The sequence below is a fragment of the Watersipora subatra genome, chromosome 9 (genome assembly GCF_963576615.1).
Source record: "Watersipora subatra chromosome 9, tzWatSuba1.1, whole genome shotgun sequence".
Lineage (NCBI taxonomy): Eukaryota > Metazoa > Bryozoa > Gymnolaemata > Cheilostomatida > Watersiporidae > Watersipora > Watersipora subatra.
This window is the reverse complement of record NC_088716.1, coordinates 33,672,114-33,697,030: the sequence shown is the minus strand read 5'-3', so window position 1 is coordinate 33,697,030 and position 24,917 is coordinate 33,672,114. Positions and strand designations below refer to the sequence as shown.

Sequence of the window (24,917 nt, the reverse complement as noted above, 5' to 3'; positions counted from 1 at the left end):
AGTGGATTATGTTTTGCACTTTGGTATTAATTACAAGAATAACAAATTAGGGAGGGTCTTCCGACCCCAGACTCAAAGGCTAACAGTCCATCCGTCTTAGCTGCATTGGAGGTAAATGATGATCAATACAACCGTCGGGTTACTCTGAGTTAATTTTGTGGAGGTCAAGAGTATTTAACCCATGAAGTCTCCCTGTACCAACAAGTGCGCCTCCTCTATGACCATGTATAAACATACGATGATAGGTAATCGCAGGGATCTACCAAATATCCCAGGAATTGATTCAGACACCGTTTGCCACGACTATAGTTCTACAAGTGATATAGTTGAAGCATCCTGTGTGGTACAAAGACTAACGTAGTGTGATGAATCCTGTGTGGTATAAAGACTGATGTAGACCTTAGAGAGCATAGTATGGTGTGGTATAGTAGTATCAGTATAGTGGAGACGGAGCTTAGTCACTCACTACTAAATACTGTGGTTAAATCATTACCACCGAAACAATAACATATGCCTCAAAGCATTTGGTTATCCTGCTAGGTGAAAAGGACTAATTTTACAGTCCTCTAGTCAAGGCATTTACATGTATGACAGCGAGTTAAACATTTCTATAACTCTTTTTGCCCTTATTAGAGAGACGAGACAGATCATATGATCATGATGTGTTTGAGTCCTATAACTTTAGAGAAAGGACTGATCTCAAATGAAATTTGCAGAGCAAGCTTGTACACATTGAAGACTCGTAAGAAATGAAAACTTGAGTGGCAAGGCTGCAGGATATGTAAACCGGAATAGACTGCCGATACTACTAGCACTTACGTCACTAACTAATCTAAATTTGACTACTATCAATGCAGCCCATCAGAATTCCTATGCTAAACTGTTGCTATGACAACGGCAATGGCAATGGGGCATGAAACTATGGGCATGACCCGTATTTTCTCTCAACTGAAAGTTATGCGTGGTGCCCATTGCCAATATTACACGAGTCAGGAACGGTCAAGCAATTCTGAACATTCAACTTGGACTATCCAAGCAATTTTTATAGTCTCTAGTTGTCTGATAAGATCGATGAATAACCTATATTGTCATTCATTAAGACATGTTAACACAACTATCCTTTCTCTTCAAACAAACAAGGCCGTACACAAAGCCATCTGATGAAGCAACCAGCCTAACCGAACCTAAGAGCTCCTCTTGTATTTCACATGAATGTACTATCAGATAAGAATACAAATCCATAAACCAAATGCATTCAACAAAATCACCTCAACAGAAGGAGGTGATTACATACTTTGTGAGTATCTAATCAATAAGAGAGATTATGTAATGGAATGCTTGAGAATACGACCTACCTTAAAGTATGTCCTCTATCTCTGGTGAATATCTTGTGTACGCTTGTCTCACTATCAACCGTTATCTGTATCTCAATCACCTGTACTCCGTGCCTGTTTTCCTGCGCATGCCAATGTTAGCTATCAATATCACCAGGTAGCTGTCCTCAAAACAACTGTCATATCACTTTTCTGCATGATGTAGGCTGTAACTAATTGACACCAGCGAGCCGTGTCACCACCAATTAAGAATGGCTTTACTCATTTTGGCTTTAGTGCACTTCAAAAACAACTAAGAAATGACAATCTGAAATTTTTTGGAGGAATTTTCCAACAACTTGAATTATGCCTTCAGAGAGCAGGTCTAGCAGTGCACATGTAATCAGAGCAGTTAAGGAGGCAACTAGATATTACAAGAGCATAAGTAAGACTATTACAATATAAAACATTAAACAGCTCAATAGAGGTTATCGTCATGATTTCGATTATTAACTTTTGCTTCAAAGTGTTAGGACCTATTGAAAACTTCCAAAAATAACAATTATATATTTTAAAAGACATTCTTAATAAATATTTTGCACTGCACTCGATACTGGCACTCTGTAAACCATTGTGATCAAAGCAGTGTAATTTTAGAATATCTTAGAAACTTGACATTTGATCTAAACTTATTCGAACAGAGCTGCTCCCGATTCTTTAGCCTTACACATTCACTCGAAGCGAATTTTTCACAATCATCTTGCGTCCTTCTATTTTTCCGAAATCTTGTCTTGAAAAGGCTTGAAGATCTTTTCAAATAACAGAGTATAAGACTTCCAAACACAATCACTAAATAGACTACTCTCTTGAATTTCGATGCGTGTCGCTCGCGTTACGTACAAAAACGTCATGTAGAGTGAAGCATTAACAAGTTTAATGTCTGCGTTTAGAAGATAACGTAAGATTACAGCAGAACATTGTAAGATACTAGGATTTTTGGTGGTTTTATCTATGAGTACATATTTGTATTAGGAATATTAATATAAACCGAGAAATGGATAATGCATAAAACAAAGCAGTCATACGTAAATACCAAGATTACGCTATAAAAGTATGGTCATAGAAGTTAAAAATAAATCGAGACTTATAAAGAATTAAAGATAATACATAGATCAAAAATATTTGTTCATGAGGTTAAGGTACTGATAACGGCTATTAGATAACATTTGAATAAATGGATCCAAAACAAACAATAATAGGAAATGTTCAGCTTACATTGACTGTTTGACTACTTGCAAACATTTTACTTCATTGCACATGAGGTAGAGAGCCTATAACTGTGTTGACATACGTATTTTAGATCACTCTCTTCACTACGCATGCGATAGCACCGATAATATTTAGTGATCTCGATTTAGCCCAAAGTTTATCAAGGGTAAAACCTTTATTGTTGACCTATATTTCCACTCACTCTCCTTTTTATACTCGCGGAACTGCTGTTTTAATTTACTGTGTCTTAGCGCAGATTATAGACTATGTTTCAAGACTTCAAAAACGTTTCTAACAAAACTGCGTATATGTGATAACTTTATCTAGATAAGACAACTCTTTGACGTTATGGGCAACAATAGAATTAGGTGCGTTATTATTTTAATTAAAGTAATTAAACATGTAACACATGTTGCAGATAAAGTTGAGAACTGTTTACAAGTGTTGTTGTAAATATAAATTTTGTAAATATGCTTTCAATTGCCAATTAAAAAATATTTGTGTTTTGTAATCTTGGAATGTAAATGTTCAGTAGTCGTTCTAAATGCCCTGCTATTTAATGATTTCTGTATACTACTATACCCTTGGCCTGTTTCCTTTTATCACCAATGATATACAGTTCCTGTACATCATTGCTATCAGCCCAGAGGGCTGTATATCAATGGTATCACTTTCTCAAAATACAAACGAAAATCAGTAAATGTATATACTGAACATCAATATAGTGTAAAGAGATTAGCAAAGCAGCTTTTATAGATTGAGTAGCTCTGAAAATGGCCAGGAGGCCATTGAGAGATGTTTTGCCATTGGCCGCAACGGCCTTCTGGCCGTTGAGGCCGTTTTCATACCTGCCAGCTCTCACGCATTGGGCGTGAGACTCACGCAATCACCCCAAAGAAAAAATGGAAATGCTTGAGATTTTTGCCTCAATTTCCACAATTTTGTATATACATGTACTATCATTGATACATTAATTGTCCCAAAACCAAATCTCAAGCATTGCCCCACTCTTGGATTGGCAGGCCTGGCCGTTGTGTTCCCTGTTTTCCCTCTTTTTCTCTAGTGGGGAGAAAGGTGTGTTCAGACAATTAAGATAAGTTGGTGAAATATAAGAGCAAGATTGAAAAAAAGCCATTCAAAAAAGTTAGAGAGAGAAAGAGAGAGGGAGAGATAGCGGAGAGGGATAAAGAAGGAAAGAGAGAAGAAGGGAGGAAGAAAGAGAGTATGAGAGGAGGAAGAGAAAGTGAGAGAGAGAGGAGGGGAGAGAAAAAACAAAAAAACAGATAGTCATGAGGAAAAGAAGAGTCGAGTGTGGTTGTTTTGCTTCCGAAAATTAAAGTTGGTCAAGAGGTGACAACAGCGAGTTTTGTTTGGCCGATACCACCTTGCATTGTGTTGAAACGGCTTTAATAGGTGTTGATACAATAATAGTAGAGACGGCCAAGATGCAAGGGGTGCATGTAGTTTCTTAGTTGAGTAAAGACAGAGTTGCCCCCTCTCTCCGGAGCAGTTCTATACTCTCAATCTCTAGACAGCTTCACAAAACTACAAACCATTAACCATTTTTCCACTCACACTTCCTAACTATTAATAAGAAGTCTCTTAATAATCGATTAGAAATTAAATTAGATTTATTAAATATATAAAGTAAACTGTTTTATACAATGATTTTCAACACATATCTTTCATAGAATGCCATAAGAAAGATTGCAGAGTTCCAAGGCCCAGTTAAAAAATCTATCCATGTTAGAGAGCAGCGAGTACTTGGACCTCTTGGATTGCAGGCTGATGCAGAAATGTATTTTTCTGTGATAAGTAAACTGCTGTGTCATAGCCTCCATTGTTTGTATGTAGTTTTGCCTCAAGAGTTTCTCACTAGCCAACTCTTCCTACAGTCAGCCAACTGTTTGTCAGAAAACTCTAGTTATGAGATGTTGCCAGACCCTCAATAAACATTTATATTGGAAGAAACAGCTGCTGGCTAGCGGATGAGTCAATGCGTATAGGTATATTTATCTTTGTTCAATGTATATTTAAGGTATGTTTAAGGTTCGTTCAAGGTGTGTTAAGGTTAATTTATAACATATTAAGGTATGTTTAATGGATGCTTAAGGTATGTTTAAGGTAAATTTAGGATAGACTTATGTATGATCTTACAATGCCTATTATGTTTTACACCACTTGTCTTTGTACCAGTTCAAATTATATGTAAAGTTATGCTATTAAATTTGCTATGAATGATTATTATTTATGTTATAAATTACTGATTAATTTTGTAAGGTCGACACAAGATTGCCCAAATTTTTATAAGGTGTTCAATTTTTAAAGAAGCAAGTATCTCTATTAGGTTAATGTGTCATTGTATCATGTTCAAATAGAACAAGGTAAATGGTGGATAATGCAACCCTGTCTACAAATGCTCTATTAGCTATATGGTAGATAATGTAATCCTGTCTACAAATGGTCTACTAGCTATATGGTAGATAATGTAACCCTGTCTACAAATGTATATTAGCTATATGGTAGATAATGTAACCCTGTCTACAAATGGTCTACTAGCTATATATTAGATAATGCAACCCTGTATACAAATGCTTTATTAGCTATATGGTAGATAATGCAACCCTGTCTACAAATGGTCTACTAGCTATATAGTAGATAATGCAACCCTGTCTACAAATGCTCTATTAGCTATATGGTAGATAATGCAACCCTGTCTACAAATGGTCTACTAGCTATATAGTAGATAATGCAACCCTGTCTACAAATGCTCTATTAGCTATATGGCAGACAATGTAACCCTGTCTACAAATGCTCTACTAGCTATATGGTAGATAATGTAACCCTGTCTACAAAATCTGTTCTATTAGCTATACAGTAGATAATGTAACTCTGTCTACAAGTGCTCTATTAGCTATATGGTAGATAATGTAATCTTGTCAACAAATGTTCTACTAGCTATTTGGTAGATAATGTAACCCTGTCTACAAATGGTCTCCTAGCTATATGGTAGATAATGCAACCCTTTCTACAAATGGTCTCCTAGCTATATGGTAGATAATGCAACCCTGTCTACAAATGCTCTACTAGCTATATGGTAGATAATGTAACCCTGTCTACAAAATCTGTTTTATTAGCTATACAGTAGATAATTTAACCCTGTCTACAAATGGTCTCCTAGCTATATGGTAGATAATGCAACCCTTTCTACAAATGCTCTACTAGCTATATGGTAGATAATGCAACCCTTTCTACAAATGCTCTATTAGCTATTGTTTGATCTAATCTGTGTACCTGCCATTTTTCAACTTCAACTTTGTGGTTCAGTTTTAACGAGAGAATTTCTTCATGCAGCTCTCCATGAATTTTCAAGTACTGTTCCCGTAGCTCAGACCTGTGCTGAGAGGACAGCTCCTTTATCTCTTCCATGAGCAGAGCATTTTCTTCTTGAAGTTTTCTCATCTAAGTAAGATAAGACAACTCAGAATCAGTTGATATTTATACAGCAAATTTTCAATTTATTAAATAAAAAGTTAAAAAAGTATCAAAACAGTTTTATTTTGCTAATCAGTGCAATATTGTAGGACTAAGGTATTTACAACAGCATAAAACAAGCAACAGAGAACAGGATATGCCATAAGATTCTAAACAGAGAGGACATTTTAGGTTTGCAATGGATAACTGTGCAATTACCGTATATTTACACAATAAGCCTACAAAGGTTTGGCAATAACCCTAATAATATATATAGTAAGTTCATATCTAGTCAAGTTATCACAATTTAGATAGTATGTAATCAGTGGAATTATAACTTATATTATTATACTCGAGTCGCTACATGTACTTGTATCCAATTGCAACAAGTGGATACAAACTCACTCATGAAAGAGATGAAACATTTTCAATAAGCCTACCTGAGCTTCTATAGGAGAAAAGGCAACAGTTTTCATCAACAAGTCTCCCATGATAACCCAATCTCCTCTGTTTTTAGCCAATGCTAGCTGTTTGGCCTCACACACAATCTTCAAAGTTTTAAAGTCTACTATAGTTTCTTTCTGTCGTGTCTGCATTTAACCAACATATCTATGAAAAGTTCTCAAGCTCACATAAAATATCACTCTTTGGTTTGAGCATGCGCATGGCAAAGGCAATAAGTGACCATGTCACTTATTAAACTGCTCCTATAGATTTTATACAAGCAATTTTACTTCGCGGAAGCGAATGTAAACACTAAATATTTAAAATCGCAATTAAAATTTAAAGTAACTTGTTTACAGATTATTGAGAGGTTATCAACTTAGTGGTAATGAGCGGTAAGAAGTATAACATAATCAATGGCAGCAAATCACGATTGCTAACAGAAGAGTAGTCGCTGTTCATATCTTACCTGAAAAGTAACATCAGCTGGTGTGTTTTCTGTAGAAACCAGATATAACTGGTTTCCCATCGCGCATTGAGATGCGATGACACAATGACGCTTGCAGTAAAAGCATTGTTGCTGCCTTGAGTCATATGCTTAGTGTTATATGTAACTGCATTTTTAGGGCACAGATACGGTTGCACAGAACTGTACATCAACAGGTCACTAGTTGAGGGTACAATTTTTAAGAATGGAAGCCTTTCGCTTGCTTAAAAGGTCTCAAGTTCTTTCTAACTTAAGACTCAGTTCTTCAATCAAAGATTTTCAATATCTCGAATCATACATGAGTAGGAATTATGAGTGACTCCTTTAAATATCAACTTTTAGCCCTATTTTCAAGTATTTGCATATTTATTCAGTTTCACACAATGGATCACACTGAGGCTGAGTAAAATTTTGTTTACTCAGGTTATTTAATGTGACGAGTTATGAAACAACAAATATTTCAATAAAGTAATTTTATTTTGCTCTTTTGTTTTTCATCATTAATGTGATATGACAGCAAAAGCTTTGATACGTGGTACTTGACTAATACAAATCTCTTGGCAAATAGATTGCTATATAGCTGCATAGCAAATAGAGTTGTATAGCAAATAGAGAACTGTTTAGCTGTATAGCAAATGGAGAGTTATATAGCTGTGCTATTGGAATTTCCGGCATTATTGATATGTACTGATATTAAAAATCAACTTAGACAGTGAGAGGTAATACAGTTGCCTGCCGCTTCCTATTAGCCTGGCACATTGCAAATGGCTAAGCTGAGTAAACTTAATAAGGAGAGCTAACTACTTGCTTTCATGAGAGAGCAGACATAAAATTACGCTGCACCATCTCGGAGAACAGAAACTTATTTTCACCCATATAGCGACATATATCCCCCAATGAATCCATCAATCTCGTGTAGCTAAACTGGTAAGGCATTTGCTCGGTGAAGGGAAGTCTGAAATGAAATCTTCTGCGATATGGATTCTTTATTCGAATATTTTAATAGCTGTAGCTGGACAAACTGAACTACATACACATGAACTTTGATATTTATATATATATATACATATATATATATATATATATATATATATATATATATATATATATATATATATATATATATATATATATATATATATATATATATATATATATATATATATATATTAATACACACATAACAAATAGATAACAAATGTTACCTTAGAGAGTTTCAGTAAATCTCATGAGACTTCTTTTAGAAATTTTGAAAAGCTGTATACAAAGAGCATCTCTTTATAGCTTAGTAAGGTATTGCGTGTCTGTAGGAATAAGTAAAGATTTTGTGAAGATTCACAGAGATAAGATGAAAGCTTAGATATAATAAACCCTAGATATGAGATAAGATGAAAGCATGGATATAATAAACCCTAGATATGAGATAAGATGAAAGCATGGATATAATAAACCGTAGATATGAGGTAAGATGAAAGCATGGATATAATAAACCGTAGATATGAGATAAGATGAAATCATGGATATAATAAACCGTAGATATGAGATAAGATGAAAGCATGGATATAATAAACCCTAGATATGAGATAAGATGAAAGCATGGATATAATAAACCCTAGATATGAGATAAGATGAAAGCATGGATATAATAAACCGTAGATATGAGGTAAGATGAAAGCATGGATATAATAAACCGTAGATATGAGATAAGATGAAATCATGGATATAATAAACCGTAGATATGAGATAAGATGAAAGCATGGATATAATAAACCCTAGATATGAGATAAGATGAAAGCATGGATATAATAAACCCTAGATATGAGATAAGATGAAAGCATGGATATAATAAACCCTAGATATGAGATAAGATGAAAGCATGGATATAATAAACCGTAGATATTAAATAAGATGGAAGCATAGATATAATAAACCCTAGATATGATATAAGATGGAAGCATGGATATAATAAACCGTAGATATGAGATAAGATGAAAGCATGGATATAATAAACCCTAGATATGAGATAAGATGAAAGCATGGATATAATAAACCGTAGATATGAGATAAGATGAAAGCATGGATATAATAAACCGTAGATATGAGATAAGATGGAAGCATGGATATAATAAACCGTAGATATGAGATAAGATGGAAGCATAGATATAATAAACCGTAGATATGAGATAAGATGAAAGCATAGATATAATAAACCGTAGATATGAGATAAGATGAAAGCATGGATATAATAAACCCTAGATATGAGATAAGATGAAATCATGGATATAATAAACCGTAGATATGAGATAAGATGAAAGCATGGATATAATAAACCGTAGATATGAGATAAGATGGAAGCATAGATATAATAAACCGTAGATATGAGATAAGATGAAAGCATAGATATAATAAACCGTAGATATGAGATAAGATGAAAGCATAGATATAATAAACCCTAGATTTTAAATAAGATGGAAGCATAGATATAATAAACCCTAGATATGATATAAGATGGAAGCATGGATATAATAAACCCTAGATATGAGATAAGATGAAAGCATGGATATAATAAACCGTAGATATGAGATAAGATGAAAGCATGGATATAATAAACCGTAGATATGAGATAAGATGAAAGCATAGATATAATAAACCGTAGATATGAGATAAGATGAAAGCATGGATATAATAAACCGTAGATATGAGATAAGATGAAAGCATGGATATAATAAACTGTAGATATGAGATAAGATGAAAGCATGGATATAATAAACCGTAGATATGAGATAAGATGAAAGCATGGATATAATAAACCCTAGATATGAGATAAGATGAAAGCATAGATATAATAAACCCTAGATATTAAATATGATGGAAGCATAGATATAATAAACCGTAGATATGAGATAAGATGAAAGCATGGATATAATAAACCGTAGATATGAGATAAGATGAAAGCATAGATATAATAAACCGTAGATATGAGATAAGATGAAAGCATGGATATAATAAACTCTAGATATGAGATAAGATGAAAGCATAGATATAATAAACCCTAGATATTAAATATGATGGAAGCATAAATATAATAAACCCTAGATATGAGATAAGATGAAAGCATGGATATAATAAACCGTAGATATGAGATAAGATGAAAGCATGGATATAATAAACCATAGATATGAGATAAGATGAAAGCATGGATATAATAAACCGTAGATATGAGATAAGATGAAAGCATGGATATAATAAACCCTAGATATGAGATAAGATGAAAGCATGGATATAATAAACCGTAGATATGAGATAAGATGAAATCATGGATATAATAAACCCTAGATATGAGATAAGATGAAAGATTCCATTATATTTTCAGTCACAGTTCGTTCTTGTTTGCTGGTTACAGTTACTAGTTTTTTGAAGGACAACATAGTTATTGCATTAAAACTGCTACTATCATATTCTACTACTGTTACAGCTATTATCATATTCTACTATCATATTCTACTATCATATTCTACTACTGTTACAGCTACTACCATGTTCTATTACTGTTACAGCTGCTACCATGTTCTACTACTGTTACAGCTACTACCATGTTCTATTACCGTTACAGCTACTACCATGTTCTACTATTGTTACAGCTACTACCATGTTCTATTACTGTTACAGCTACTACCATGTTCTATTACTGTTACAGCTACTACCATGTTCTACTACTGTTACAGCTACTACCATGTTCTATTACTGTTACAGCTACTACCATGTTCTATTACTGTTACAGCTACTACCATGTTCTATTACTGTTACAGCTACTACCATGTTCTATTACTGTTACAGCTACTACCATGTTCTACTACTGTTACAGCTACTACCATGTTCTATTACTGTTACAGCTACTACCATGTTCTATTACTGTTACAGCTACTACCATGTTCTATTACTGTTACAGCTGCTACCATGTTCTACTACTGTTACAGCTACTACCATGTTCTACTACTGTTACAGCTACTACCATGTTCTATTACTGTTACAGCTGCTACCATGTTCTACTACTGTTACAGCTACTACCATGTTCTACTACTGTTACAGCTACTACCATGCTCTACTACTGTTACGGCTACTACCATGTTCTACTACTCGATCTATAGCCTGTACCATTGGTCTCATCTAGGATCTATAGCCTGTTTCATTGGTCTCATCTAGGATCTATAGCCTGTACCATTGGTCTCATCTAAGATCTATAGCCTGTACCATTGGTCTCATCTAGGATCTATAGCCTGTACCATTGGTCTCATCTAGGATCTATAGCCTGTACCATTGGTCTCATCTAGGATCTATAGCCTGTACCATCGGTCTCATCTAGGATCTATAGCCTGTACCATTGGTCTCATCTAGGATCTATAGCCTGTTTCATTGGTCTCATCTAGGATCTATAGCCTGTACCATTGGTCTCATCTAGGATCTATAGCCTGTTTCATTGGTCTCATCTAGGATCTATAGCCTGTACCATTGGTCTCATCTAAGATCTATAGCCTGTACCATTGGTCTAAGCCATCAACGGTAGTGTCTATTCCATGGCAACACAAGGGAAGCATTAGGAGTAACGGGGCACAGTGGGCCGTTTTTGACTTTATTTAAGATTTCTCCGCTCATACTCAATCAACTAACTTTAAATTAATAGGAAAGCAAAAGCAATATGTTCTCTAACACATCTGAAAGTCTTCTGGCTCTATGCCAATCCTGATGAAAAATATTGCGTGTTACATAAGTGGAAAATTTTGGACCACTGTGCCCCATGGCTGGGGTACAGTGGTCCATGACATGGGGCACACTGGACATCACTTATATTCCATCATAATGTTCTCAAATCAAAGTAATTTTGATGTGATTTATTTATCTTTGTGAGTTATATGGAATTCTACATGTATTTATTATTTACTGGACAACAAGCAAACGCGTGACAAGAAAAACCAATGTATTCAGCTAAATGTCACTCTTTGTGTCTTTTCAAGTGACCAGCTTATTCAATCTTCTCCAGCACATTCGTTATCATCCCATCTGGGAAGATAGCTACAAAGATTTTGTTTAGCATAGTACCGTGCTAACTTTCTTAGTTGTCTCTCTGTCAGGTCAGCCCGTGTCGATGCCTTAAGGCTGTGATCAGATATTCTTTCAGTAGCAGTTCCTGATGAACTGTAAAAATTGTTCTATATGCTTTTTTTGGAAAAGGACTCAACATTATTTATTCCTTTGTATTTTGCTTTGTTTACATAACGAGTCATGATAGTTCTCAAGATATTCAGGTTCACAGCGACCCTGCGCGCCGCAAGGCCTTCCTCAAGCACCATCTTTACGGCAGTCCTAATTTCAGCAGCAGGGGTTCGATTTTTTTCATGGCCATCAGTTATTTTCTTATATGTACACACCATCTCTCTTTTTTTAGTGTCAGTATCAATCTTGATCCTTTTATTTAAAAATAATATATAAACAAATGCCTTTTAAAGCCGGTCTCAAATATGAGGGAAAGTAAGTTTAAGCAACTAAACCTAGTGGGTTGAGGAGATTACTATTGGTACAAATAGCTTTGGATATCTGAGGGGAGAGCTTTTCAATGTTAGCCTATTTGTATTTTAGCTTAAAATTGCCTTTTTATTACCCTGGTTTTGGTGTAGGAGTATTGAGAATAAAGCGGGGTATAGTGGACCATGTTCACTGTGTCCCTCCTCGAATTGTTCACTGTGCCCCAACCATACCATGTGAGAAAAATTGAGCTGAAATTTTCACAGCTTCCATCCATTGTATATGTTGAATATTGAAAAAAGAAAAGATCATTTATGCCTATCTTTATTCACATTAACACATACATGCCTATGACGGTGTAATGTATATGGTGCCCCACGGTGCCCGCGTTACCCCTACTCACAAAGCAGACTTTTTGAGTAATGCTGCCTTGGTTGCTACTGCTGACTGATCTACAAGACTAATAATCTATAAGATGTAACTCAGGATGTTAATGCAGGGTTTGTAACAAAAAAGTGGACAATGAGTACGACACTGAGTTTCCACCATTGTCGTCGCAGAAAGTACAACAATTTTTCATGCTTATGGAATGAATGAAATGACAATCAGTTTGTATCGGTATTTATAAGCTGCCAGCATGCGTAATAGGGATGGTGACCTGTTTTCTAAGTCTATAATAGGGATGGTGACCTGTTCTCTAAGTCTATAATAGGGATGGTGACCTGTTCTCTAAGTCTATAATAGGGATGGCGACCTGTTCTCTAACTCTATATTAGGGATGGTGACCTGTTCTCTAAGTCTATAATAGGGATGGTGACCTGTTCTCTAACTCTATAATAGGGATGGTGATCTGTTCTTTAAGTCTATAAGCTGCCAGCATGCGTAATAGGGATGGTGACCTGTTCTCTAACTCTATAATAGGGATGGTGATCTGTTCTCTAAGTCTATAAGCTGCCAGCATGCGTAATAGGGATGGTGACCTGTTCTCTAAGTCTATAATAGGGATGGTAACCTGTTCTCTAAGTCTATAATTTGGCAGCTTCAAATTGCTGACTCAATGTATCTCTATTACGTTTAATGTGATTTATCACTGTTCATTCTAATTTGAATATAATCATTTACAAGGCGCACGCTTAACACCTGTCCAATGTAGCGTATATGTATGTTTTATACTAGCAAATTTTCATGTTAGCCATTCGTTACCATATTGTTTTAAGACTTGCATGTTACTATATAAATACTCAAGAAATTATTAATACTTGTATTACGGGATTAGTTAGTGACAAATGTTATCGTTTTTGTATTTGAAATATTTTATTGTGGCAACAGTTGACCTAATTATTGTGCAGCCAATCAACTGTGGATTTTTCCCTTGGTTTGCTATATAACCTTTCAGTTTTGTCATCGCTGTTGTGTTACTGCTTTGCGCTGAGAGATATGACACCAGTAAAGATACTGTGTTCTTTAAATATAGCTATGCTTAGTTTCCCAAGGCAAATAGCTTATAAAGTTATTGTCACTGTATCTGTCTTTAGCATTGTGATATAATCCAGCGTATGATAGCTGCATTTACTATAAGTGCTATTGGCCGAACATCAAGAATTATTGCAATTGGCTTACTAGAGTGTAACAGTTGTGAGAAGGCATCCACGAGTTTGTTTATCGGCTCACCCTCGAGTCGTTTATTGGCTCACCCTCGAGTCGTTTATTGGCTCACCCACGAGTCTGTTTATCGGCTCACTATCGAGTCTGTTTATTGGCTCATTATCGAGTCTGTTTATTGGCTCGCCCTCGAGTCTGTTTATCGGCTCACCACTGGAGTCTGTTTATCGGCTCACCATCGAGTCTGTTTATCAGCTCGCGCTTGAGTCTGTTTATTGGCTCACCCTCGAGTCTGTTTATCGGCTCACCCTCGATTCGTTTATTGGCTCACCCTCGAGTCTGTTTATCGGCTCACTATCGAGTCTGTTTATTGGCTCGCCCATGAGTCTGTTTATCGGCTTGCCTTCGAGTCTGTTTATCGGCTTACCTCTGAGTCTGTTTATCGGCTCGCCCACGACTCTGTTTATCGGCTCACCCTTGAGTCTGCTTACCGACTTACCATCGAGTCTGTGTGGACTCGCTATTGAGTTGGGAGTTGCCTAGCCTAGTAGGGTTTATTTCAAGTTATGAATACAGAACTAATTTTACATCTCGTTTCCATTGGATAGTTCGTGCAATTGTACCTTCAACATTGCCTCTTATACTGCGCATCAGGTTTCTTGTTATCTGGAATCTCAAATACAGTATGCGTTGATGCTCTCAACTAGTCATAATTGCCTATAGTATCATATGTAGTGTCTATATACTATAATTGCCTATAGTATCATATATAGTGTCTATATACTATAATTGCCTATGGTATCATATGTAGTGTCTATATACTATAATTGCCTATAGTATCATATATAGTGTTTATATACTATAATTGCCTATAGTATCATATAAAGTGTCTATATACTATAATTGCCTATAGTATCATATAAAGTGTTTATATACTATAATTGCCTATAGTATCATATAAAGTGTCTATGTACTATAATTGCCTATAGTATCATATATAGTGTCTATATACTATAATTGCCTATAGTATCATATATAGTGTCTATATACTATAATTGCCTATAGTATCATATGTAGTGTCTATATACTATAATTGCCTATAGTATCATATATAGTGTTTATATACTATAATTGCCTATAGTATCATATAAAGTGTCTATATACTATAATTGCCTATAGTATCATATAAAGTGTTTATATACTATAATTGCCTATAGTATCATATGTAGTGTCTATATACTATAATTGCCTATAGTATCATATATAGTGTCTATATACTATAATTGCCTATAGTATCATATAAAGTGTTTATATACTATAATTGCCTATAGTATCATATAAAGTGTCTATATACTATAATTGCCTATAGTATCATATATAGTGTCTATATACTATAATTGCCTATAGTATCATATGACGTATGTAGAAATAAAAAAGATAGCACTAGCAAAATGGCCATTTCAAACAGCAGGCTTTCATGAATTAGGTCTTACTACCAAAATGGCCATTTCAAACATCAGGCTTTCATGAATTAGGTCTTACTACCAAAATGGCCATTTCAAACATCAGGCTTTCATGAATTAGGTCTTACTACCAAAATGGCCATTTCAAACAGCAGGCTTTCATGAATTAGGTCTTACTACCAAAATGGCCATTTCAAACAGCAGGCTTTAATGAATTAGGTCTTACTACCAAAATCTACAAAAGCGCAAAGTTTGCTGTGTAATGTTTTAAATTGCTATGTATGGTTGAAATGTTTTGAAATCATTCCTAACATTTTGCTGCATAGTTTAAAAAAGAATGAATTTCATTAAATAAGAATTGATTAAATAAATTTAGACACTGGACAGTCTAAAGTTTTCTATTTGAGCAGCCATCAGCTTTATTTACTTCTCCGATTGGTGAGGCTAACTGCTTATTTTAAAAGGAGCCAATAATGAGCCCTTGACTTCCACTCTATTTGAAGGTACAGTATATGATAAAACTCCAATCTATTTGTCTAGAAAATTAAGGAGCACTAAAGGTTCTGCCCTTCTAAGAAAAGCTATTTTGAGACTTGTGTTTGTTAGTTCTTCAACAACTCGACTAGATATTACTATTCATGCTGAAACTATTGTTTGCGCTTTGTTACCCAAACCAGTATGATGTTCATACATTTTTTGGTTTTCAATTACCGTTTGCTATGTTCACTGATTATTTTCTACGGAAAATCGTTTTGTGGACAACCGTAATTATCAAATCATGTTTGTTTGAAAAGGGCTAATAATGATAGGCTGTGGGCCGAGCAGGCAAAAGAGCTCTAGAAATGAAGTTCCGTTGGCACCTCCTTTCAGTGGCGATTTCTGCAGTGATTTAGACTAATTTTGGTACGGAGAATTCAAAACTGAAGAGTTGCCGCAGCTGCCATTCCCACTTCTATGATAAATTTGATAAAAATGAGATTTTAGGATTTATCTCCTCTGTAAATAAGACTCCTTCCATAGAAGCATCAGATTTGCAACTTTTTATCATAATTATTTTGCAGTAATTTAGGATGTTAGTGGTAAAGTCAAAATGCATTTTCTATCTATTTTCGAACATTTCATATTCTACGATTGTTACACTCACATGTAAACTATATACATGTATATACGTATATGTACATGTGTATATAATTGTATGGTTTAATAGCTTTATTTAACAGAACAAATTCAAAACACTATAATTATGTTTAATAACCTGACACTGATGAATCATAGAAAATAATAAGATAAAAGATAAGTGCATTCATGGTTTGAGCCTTGACATGACTTGTGTAGCCCACATACATGACTCTCAAGAAATTAATTTGATAAACATTGACTAAGCACACAGGTAAAACACTTAGTCACTGTCTAGATAGCTGGAAAAACACTTTTTAAAGAGCCTGAAAGGTCTTTTTCTAATGGTGTATGCCTTCAACTGGTCTGGAAGGGCTCCCAGATTCACAGAACACGCTATCAGAGACTGACTAACAAAAGCAAATTGAGCTTGCTAGGAAAAAACACAGTGAGGTGAGTGAGTATGTTTTTAGACTTGTGATACTTTGTCACTCAAACATTTAAGGGAAGATAACGGGATTTTTAATTATTCTATAAAATAATTATTATGTAATTTAATTACATAATTAATAATCATTATTAAGATGGAAGGAATGCTGACATTGTAATTTGTACAAACCAGTAGTGGTGGCTACTGATCAAAATGCTTGTATTCAGTTTGAAAAATAACTAAACCATTAACCATTAGTCTTGCCCTTGTTTATCAAATGAACAAATCATGCATGTATTCACTCTAGTTTATTGGTCCAAGTGATAGTGATTTCTCCAGTCAATGTTGTCCTGGCATTAATTTAGCCATATAAAAAAAGTCGGAAACCTGCTACTCACGATACACCTTGTCAAGATGAAGACAAGCCACTAAAGAAAATCACAAGACCCAATTCTGCTGTCCACTGATATGCATCAAGACCTACATTTAAACATATATGCATGATTTGTGAAAAGAAGGTGTGGTACTACTCACACAAATCAACTACTTGCAAAGCTGTCCTTCACGTGGTCAAAACTGTGTCTGCTAGTATGTCCATCTATCCTGCAGATTACCCTAGGATATGACTTCTTCAGTTGCTTTGACTATGATTAAGTAATTGATAAGCAGTGCCCGTATTGTTTTGCAGACCAACTTGTACTGGTATGGCACTAATGATTGGCATCATGTCGTCCTACAAGCAACTATCATGGTCCTCACAACGGATTTAAACTCCTATTGACATCTTCAAGCATGGTTTCGCGTAAACAACTTGCTAATTTTGCTCGCGGTGCACCTGTCTACATAGATTGAAAAATGCTGCTACCATCAAACAGGAAGAGCGTGTACTTTGTAGAACTTTGATCAAGATGTGGTTACATTAGAGATGGCCTCTCATAACAAGTGCTATGATGCGTATATCCGCGTAATGCTCAATACACAACTGCGTTAAGTGGTGAAAATGTTGATAAATCTTGCCTCAATAGAATCAATTAAGTTTGGTCACTACTTACCAATGGTATCTTGGAACTTTCTATGTAAGGGGACTAGCAGAGACCTGTGCCTCTAACTGAGCTTGTGGATATTACGGCCCAGGTTTCCAGAAGGCAACTGAGTTAGAAACCTTTTCAGAGGACTAGTTAATATCTATGGCAGACACGATCAAACTACCATAAATGCAGTGACTCCAAGCTATTGAGGATGTGGGGCCATCCTTGTAGATGCCATGAGGCTTATCCAAGCCCTGCCTGCCAGTGTCATTCCTTCAACATTCTGCCAACTTGCTAATACCATTCTTGATGTGCTGATTGCTCATGCTAAGGAGTACAAGGCTGCTTGAGTGGATTTTGTGATCAAAAACTATTGTAAGAATAGAGCTACTAAGGCTACTAAGCTCGGAGATAAACTTCCAGTGTGAAAATCTCAAAGGTTTGCACGGTTTCTCTAGCTGTGATGCAGCTTCACCCTTTGCAGGCAAAGGAAAACAGAGTCATAGGAAACTCATCAATAGTTATAAAATAATCTATAAACTCTAATAGTTATAAAACATAATTATAGAGCTTTGAATTATTTTGTAAAATGTACATGTACGTATATACATGTATATAGTTTACATGTGCGTGCAACGATCGTAGGATATGACATGTTCAAAAATAGATATAAAATGCATTTTGACTTCAGCGCTAACATCCTAAATTACTGCAAAGTAATTATGATAAAAAGTTGCAAATCTGATGCTTCTATGGGAGGAATCTTATTTACAGGGGAGATAAGTCCTAAAATATCATTTTCAACAAAACTTTTCATAAAAGTGGGAATGGCAGCTGCGGCAAATTATCAGTTTTGAATTTTTCATGTACCAAAATTAGTCTAAAAACTCTAAATCACTGCAGAAATTGCCACTGAAAAGAGGTGCCAACGGAAATGCAAGATAAACTGCCTTGGCCTACGGCCTATGATGTATGACGTGAAATTACCGAGCCTGTCCCTTGCGCTACAACACGCGCAAAGAACTCCCGCAATTTTGTTGGTTACTTGTAGCAACAAGCAATTGATCCAATTATTTGCTTTTTATTTAAAAAACGCTTATCGGGCGAAGATTGTCGCAATCGCGTCAGATTTATTTGGTTAGTTATTATGGTTTACACGCATCATTGAAGTGTTCTGAGATTTAAACAATTTTGTGGACGTTTTTGCCATTCAAATTGTACATACATAGGAATATATAAGTGTTTTTTGCGGTTACTACTCAGTCTTAGTATGTGAACGTTACGCATCAATTAGCTTTTAAAATATATGTCTAGCAATATTAGCTAGAGTTAGGAAGAGAAGGCTTGGAATACCTCAACTATAAGTGGTTATTAAGCAATAGTACAAAACGATTAAAATAGCTCTCGTTCTTTAAAATTACTTATTTATTTTATTTTACTCCGTCTCACGAGTGAATTGGAAAAGTGTGTTGTAGATTTGTGTTTTAATTTGTGCCTTTCCTACATAATCTTAAGTTAATCATTTTTAGCTGAGCGTTTTTTTGTATTTCAACTTTAGGTGTAGGTATTTGCGTTAACATTTTTATATAGGTACATTTTATTCAGCAGGAACTTGGACAAGCAATGGATACATAGAAAAATCTAATTCATATTTTATTTAACATTTTATATTAATTATTTTTATGGAGAATCAAATGATTGTCGACAGAAAAGCACCGCTTAACTACAGGCCAATTTCTCTGACTAGCGTCCCGTCGAAGTTAATTGAGCATATTATTGCTCACAGCATACGCAACTTTCTCGATCATAACAACATCCTAAGTGAAACTCAACATGGTTTCCGCAAATAACACAGCTGTGAATCACAGCTTATTCATACAATATCAGATTTAGCTTCTTATAACAATCACAATACTCAAGTAGACGTTTTAGTTCTAGATTTTAGTAAAGCCTTTGATACGGTCCCTCACAATAAATTATTGCATAAACTTATATACTATGGCCTAAATCCAAACATAGTGGCATGGATCCGAGACTGGCTCTCGGGTCGAACATTCAGGGTCATCGTTAATGGTTGTCTTTCTCAGTCGACCCAGGTGACCTCGGGTGTGCCTCAGGGTTCAGTGCTCGGACCACTACTTTTTCTCATTTACATCAATGACCTGCCAGATGCTTTAAACTGTCCATCAACATCTATACGCTTATTTGCCGATGATGCCATCCTTTACAGGCCTGTTAGTTGCGTGTCCGACAGCCAAGCATTGCAGGACCAGTTGAGCAGAGTTGCTGCGTGGGCCGGATCTTGGCAGCTAAAATTTAATGTAGCTAAATGCACATCCACGTCAATGGAGCCGGTTAAATTTTTGCATACATACAGTTATGGACGCACTCCGCTTATTTCATCCCATTCCTTTGTATACCTGGGTATACAGGTTTCTAAATCGCTCAATTTTAGTGATCATATAAATTTTATTATGCGTAAGGCTAATGCCACCCTTTACATGCTTATGCGAACTCTCAAAGAAACTTCCCATGCTGTTAAGAGAACGGCTTATTTTAGTGTATGTCGTCCTTTACTGGAGTATGCTTCAGAGGTGTGGAATCCACATTTTATGTACATCATTAGGGATTTAGAAGCCATAAACAGAAGAGCGTTCAGATGGGCAAACGGTTATAGAAAGTATGACAGTATTACATCTTCAATGGAAAACATGTCTTGGCCCACTCTTGAAGAGAGAAGATGCACTAAGGATAAAAACACTTTACTGAAAATTTTAAATCAAGACCTTATGGTCGATTTTAAAAAGTTTACACTGTGCAACTCCGCCTATTTTACTCGTGGGTCTAATATTAGGCACACTATTAATACAGATGCCATGAAGTTCTCATTTTTTAACCGAGTCATGAAGTTTTGATATATATATATGGAACAAGCTCAATAGCAGATTTTATTTAACTCTCGATTTTACAAGAATATCTGATCTCTTTTATCGTTATAGTCGCATCTTATCTCTAAAGGCTTATCGGGCCACAAGAGATATTTTATCGAGATAGATAGATTGTCGAACTTTTCACATTTTAGTCATTGCACTGGCAGAATTTTTTTGTAACAAAGTTTAAATGTAGCAGAATTTAAAAGACCTGTGCCACGTTAGCTTTTGAAGGGAAACAGTCCCAACATCGACAAGTCCGAACCTAGACAAGTCCCAATCTCGACAGAGGTTGGTCCGAATCTAGACAAAGGTTGGTCCGAACATCGACAAAGGCTGATGCAGTTTTACAATAATTTAATCAACAAATAATAAATGTCTTTTTGCTGTTCTATCCTCACTTCAAAAACTAAAAATCCAAGCTACTCACTGAAGTTTAGATTTCAAATAAAACATTTTGCTAGCATAACAGTCAACCATATTTATGATTGTTACTTGTTTTAGCATTCGTTCTATATTTAGGTTAGGCAAAATATTGTTCGGCCTACATAAGCTGGGGAGTGCTGCATCAAATGGATCACAAGATATTTTTGCGCAAATAAATCTTTTACATATAAATCGCTCATTTACTATGAAAATAGTAGATGGTAAAATAGCAAAACTGCTGTCGAGATTGGGCCAACCGTTGTCGATATACAAACTCGTCGAGTTTCAAACCAGTCGAGGTTCGGACTATAAACCGCTTTTGAATTATATTGAATTTTATTTATTTATGAAATATTATGTTGACTACTTTTTGCATTTTGCGAATGCTCAGCTACTTCTTTTCTTGAGTGTTGTAGGAGGCCATGTAGGAAATATAGCTACTCTGCTACCATGGCAGCAACCCAGTCGAGTAGTAGACTTCCGTCAAGAAGAAGGAAACAAAAGGACAACACTATAAGAGTTGGTAAGGAATGCCAAATTGAAAGTGGACAGTTTTTTGTATGTTGGTTGTATTTATTGTAGTTTACATTCACATTTTGTTGGCTTTTCAGGGATGAGAATTTTTGGTAAACAAACTTTTAAACAATTTTACATCAGTTAACTTTATGCATAGGTTGGGAATAAATGCATTAAAATATTCCTATCAAATGGTAATAAGAAAGTTGTGTTCGTTGCTAATATCTACCTCCTGAGAATTACCATTTGTTTAAACTTGATAAGTGCAAACAAACGCATGTGTTTGTACAGTCGTTAAGCCGATGTTGCGAGTAACAAGTCATTCGGTACAAACAAAAATCTAACACGGTCTAATCAAATGCACTAGTTCCAGCTTAATTTGAGCTACGAAGTCTGTGAATTTCTTGTGCCTATAAATAGAGGTTTTTGCAAGTAATGTATAAAGCATATGGTTATATGCACTAGATAATATATTAACTTTTTACAAATAGTAGTTTTTATTTTTGTTGCACTGTTTGATGCTTGCAGTGGACGAAACTCCTCGAAAATTTACTGCCTCAATCTGCCCAACAAATCTGGTACAGCAGAAGGAACGATTCTTGAGATATGGGATTTTGCCCCAGTTTGTGTTAAGAGCATCTGTCAGGTATAATTTGTTGCAATCTTTGTTTGAATCATTATTACTGTGTATGGAACTAACTTCAAATTGTGCGTTATATATATGCACTTATCTATATTAATAAATACCACTTTGTCATTGTTGGTGCGTGTGTGGGCGTGCATCTATGCGTCTGTATCAGTTAGCCCACGTAAACTTTATGCATTTTCGGAGATTTGGGCCGATTTCATCCAGACTTCACATTCATATACTCCGTCGTTTTCGCCAAGTCGCTAAAATAGTTGGTCTCTAAACTCTCTCTGGTTTTTAAGAACCAGCATTTTAAACATACACCTGCATGTTATCTGAATGAAAATAAAAGAAAGCCTGGGCATCATGATAAAAAACCGACTTTTGTATATGTAGGACAGAGAGCACAATTACAGAGAATGTCTGCTGGTGATCATTAGGTCCCAGGTTTGATCCCAACTTACTGCTAACTTTTCGCCGGTCCTTATACAAGACTTAATTATTCAGTGTCTGCAACTGCTATGATGAATGCAAAAACCAATGCCATGTCGGCTCAAACAAGGTTCACACTGCCTTTAGCTAAACCAAGACAGCGACAAAGGGCTACTGGTTCAAAATGGATTAAATGGACTTGGACTGATGATACGAACCTCTTGCAGCGCTACTCCATGAGTAAACCTCAAAAGTCCTACATGGAAGGATGTGACAACTTAATATATGGTTGTCTGCTTTTTATCGTGTATTATCACTTCATAATATAACTCTTCCTTGAACTAAATATATAAATACCTTAAAGAATAGCTTGTAGTTAGGTTTTAGTGCTTTCAATGTAAAGCCTGGTGAGAGGATAGACTTCATCCTTGCAACTGACTGCAGCCAAAACAGTAGCCGACACAGTAGTGAAACAGTAGCTGACACAGTAGTGAAACAGTAGCCAACACAGTAGTGAAACAGTTGCCGACACAGTAGCGAAACAATAGCCGACACAGTAGCGAAACAATAGCCAACACAGTAGTGAAACAGTAGCTGACACAGTAGTGAAACTGTAGCCAACACAGTACCGAAACAGTAGCCGGCACAGTAGCGAAACAGTAGCCGACACAGTAGCGAAACAATAGCTGGCACAGTAGCTGAAACAGTACCGACACAGTAGTGAAACAGTAGCCGACACAGTAGCGAAACAGTAGCCGACACAGTAGCCGACACAGTAGCCGACACAGTAGCCGACACAGTAGCCGACACAGTAGCCGACACAGTAGCCGACACAGTAGCCGACACAGTAGCCGACACAGTAGCCGACACAGTAGCCGACACAGTAGCCGACACAGTAGCCGACACAGTAGCTAAAAGCTATCTACAAACTATTCTTTAAACTCATTATAGATTTAGCTCCATACTTTGTGTTGAGCACTCTTTACTAGCTTTACTTGGTTAATTGTTTTTTCAATAATTATTTACTTCAGTAGTACATGTATATAAATACTACTGAACGGCTAGTAATGTTATGAGTAAAAACGGCTTGTAAACACAGACCCGTATTCCCTGGGGCGGCTGGCCGGCTGAACTGCCCCAACTTTTAAGGAATTTTTGGCGGTTAAGTACAGTCAAACTAGAAGAACTCGCCTTCGGATAAAATGTAAAATTTTATCACGAACACTTGGTTAACTCGAACGGATTTGTTTGGTCCGTTCCCACGTAATGATAAACTGCTTTAGATAACTCGACCTCAACATCATTAACTCGAACAGTTGCCCAACGGCTACGGGAACGGTTTTTATCGCTGTAGAATATCGCTTTATTCCAAGCCAGAGAGATAAACGTTAACTTTTAATAGTTCTTGGGCGTCATTATTATCATGATCGGCAAAATATTTTTGTTAATGACTGTTATAAAGGTTTGCAAAAGGTCAAGTTTTACCAAACATCCGTTTGGCAATGGCCCAACGAAAGCGTAAAAACCTAAGGATGAACTAAAAAGAAAATCGGCAAAATTGATCTTTGTTGAAACGCTCAAAAGAAAAAAAGATGTCTTTTTCTGAGCATTTCAACTGCGGTCAAGATTAGCCTATTTTAATCTGAAAACGTTCTAGCAGTCACATCACCTAAAACAAACAAATATCAAATAATAGAAAAATGTTTATACTTTCCGATAAAATCTTTTAAAACTTTACGTGAGATGCCCGGTTGAGGCCCTACATGAAATAAACCTGTTGAGGGGGCTGATACCGCCCCTCCAAACCCCCAGATGCTCATAACTAGTCGCCTAACATTA

The 24,917-nt window shown here is 35.8% G+C and overlaps 2 protein-coding genes across 4 annotated transcripts in view; one reads left to right on the top strand and one right to left on the bottom strand.

The window, feature by feature from the left end:
• Positions 1-2,686, bottom strand: part of LOC137403720 (pleckstrin homology domain-containing family G member 5-like) — an 85,876-nt gene extending 83,190 nt beyond the window's left edge. For 2 of the 3 annotated variants that reach the window (XM_068089735.1, XM_068089736.1), the window contains exons 1-2: positions 2,589-2,686; positions 1,356-1,456 (exon numbers count right to left, since the gene is read on the bottom strand). In XM_068089735.1, coding sequence (XP_067945836.1) covers positions 1,356-1,456; positions 2,589-2,615 — 128 coding nt within the window. In that variant the 5' untranslated portion in view covers positions 2,616-2,686. Of the gene's footprint in view, positions 1-1,355; positions 1,457-2,588 lie in introns of those variants that run through there. The other variant, XM_068089737.1, reaches the window with a different exon arrangement.
• Positions 2,687-19,249: 16,563 nt separating this feature from the next.
• Positions 19,250-24,917, top strand: part of LOC137404346 (microtubule-associated tyrosine carboxypeptidase 1-like) — a 30,241-nt gene continuing 24,573 nt past the window's right edge. Inside the window, exons 1-3 of the mRNA XM_068090541.1 lie at positions 19,250-19,283; positions 21,919-22,025; positions 22,547-22,664. Coding sequence (XP_067946642.1) covers positions 21,953-22,025; positions 22,547-22,664 — 191 coding nt within the window. The 5' untranslated portion in view covers positions 19,250-19,283; positions 21,919-21,952. The remainder of the gene's footprint in view (positions 19,284-21,918; positions 22,026-22,546; positions 22,665-24,917) is intronic.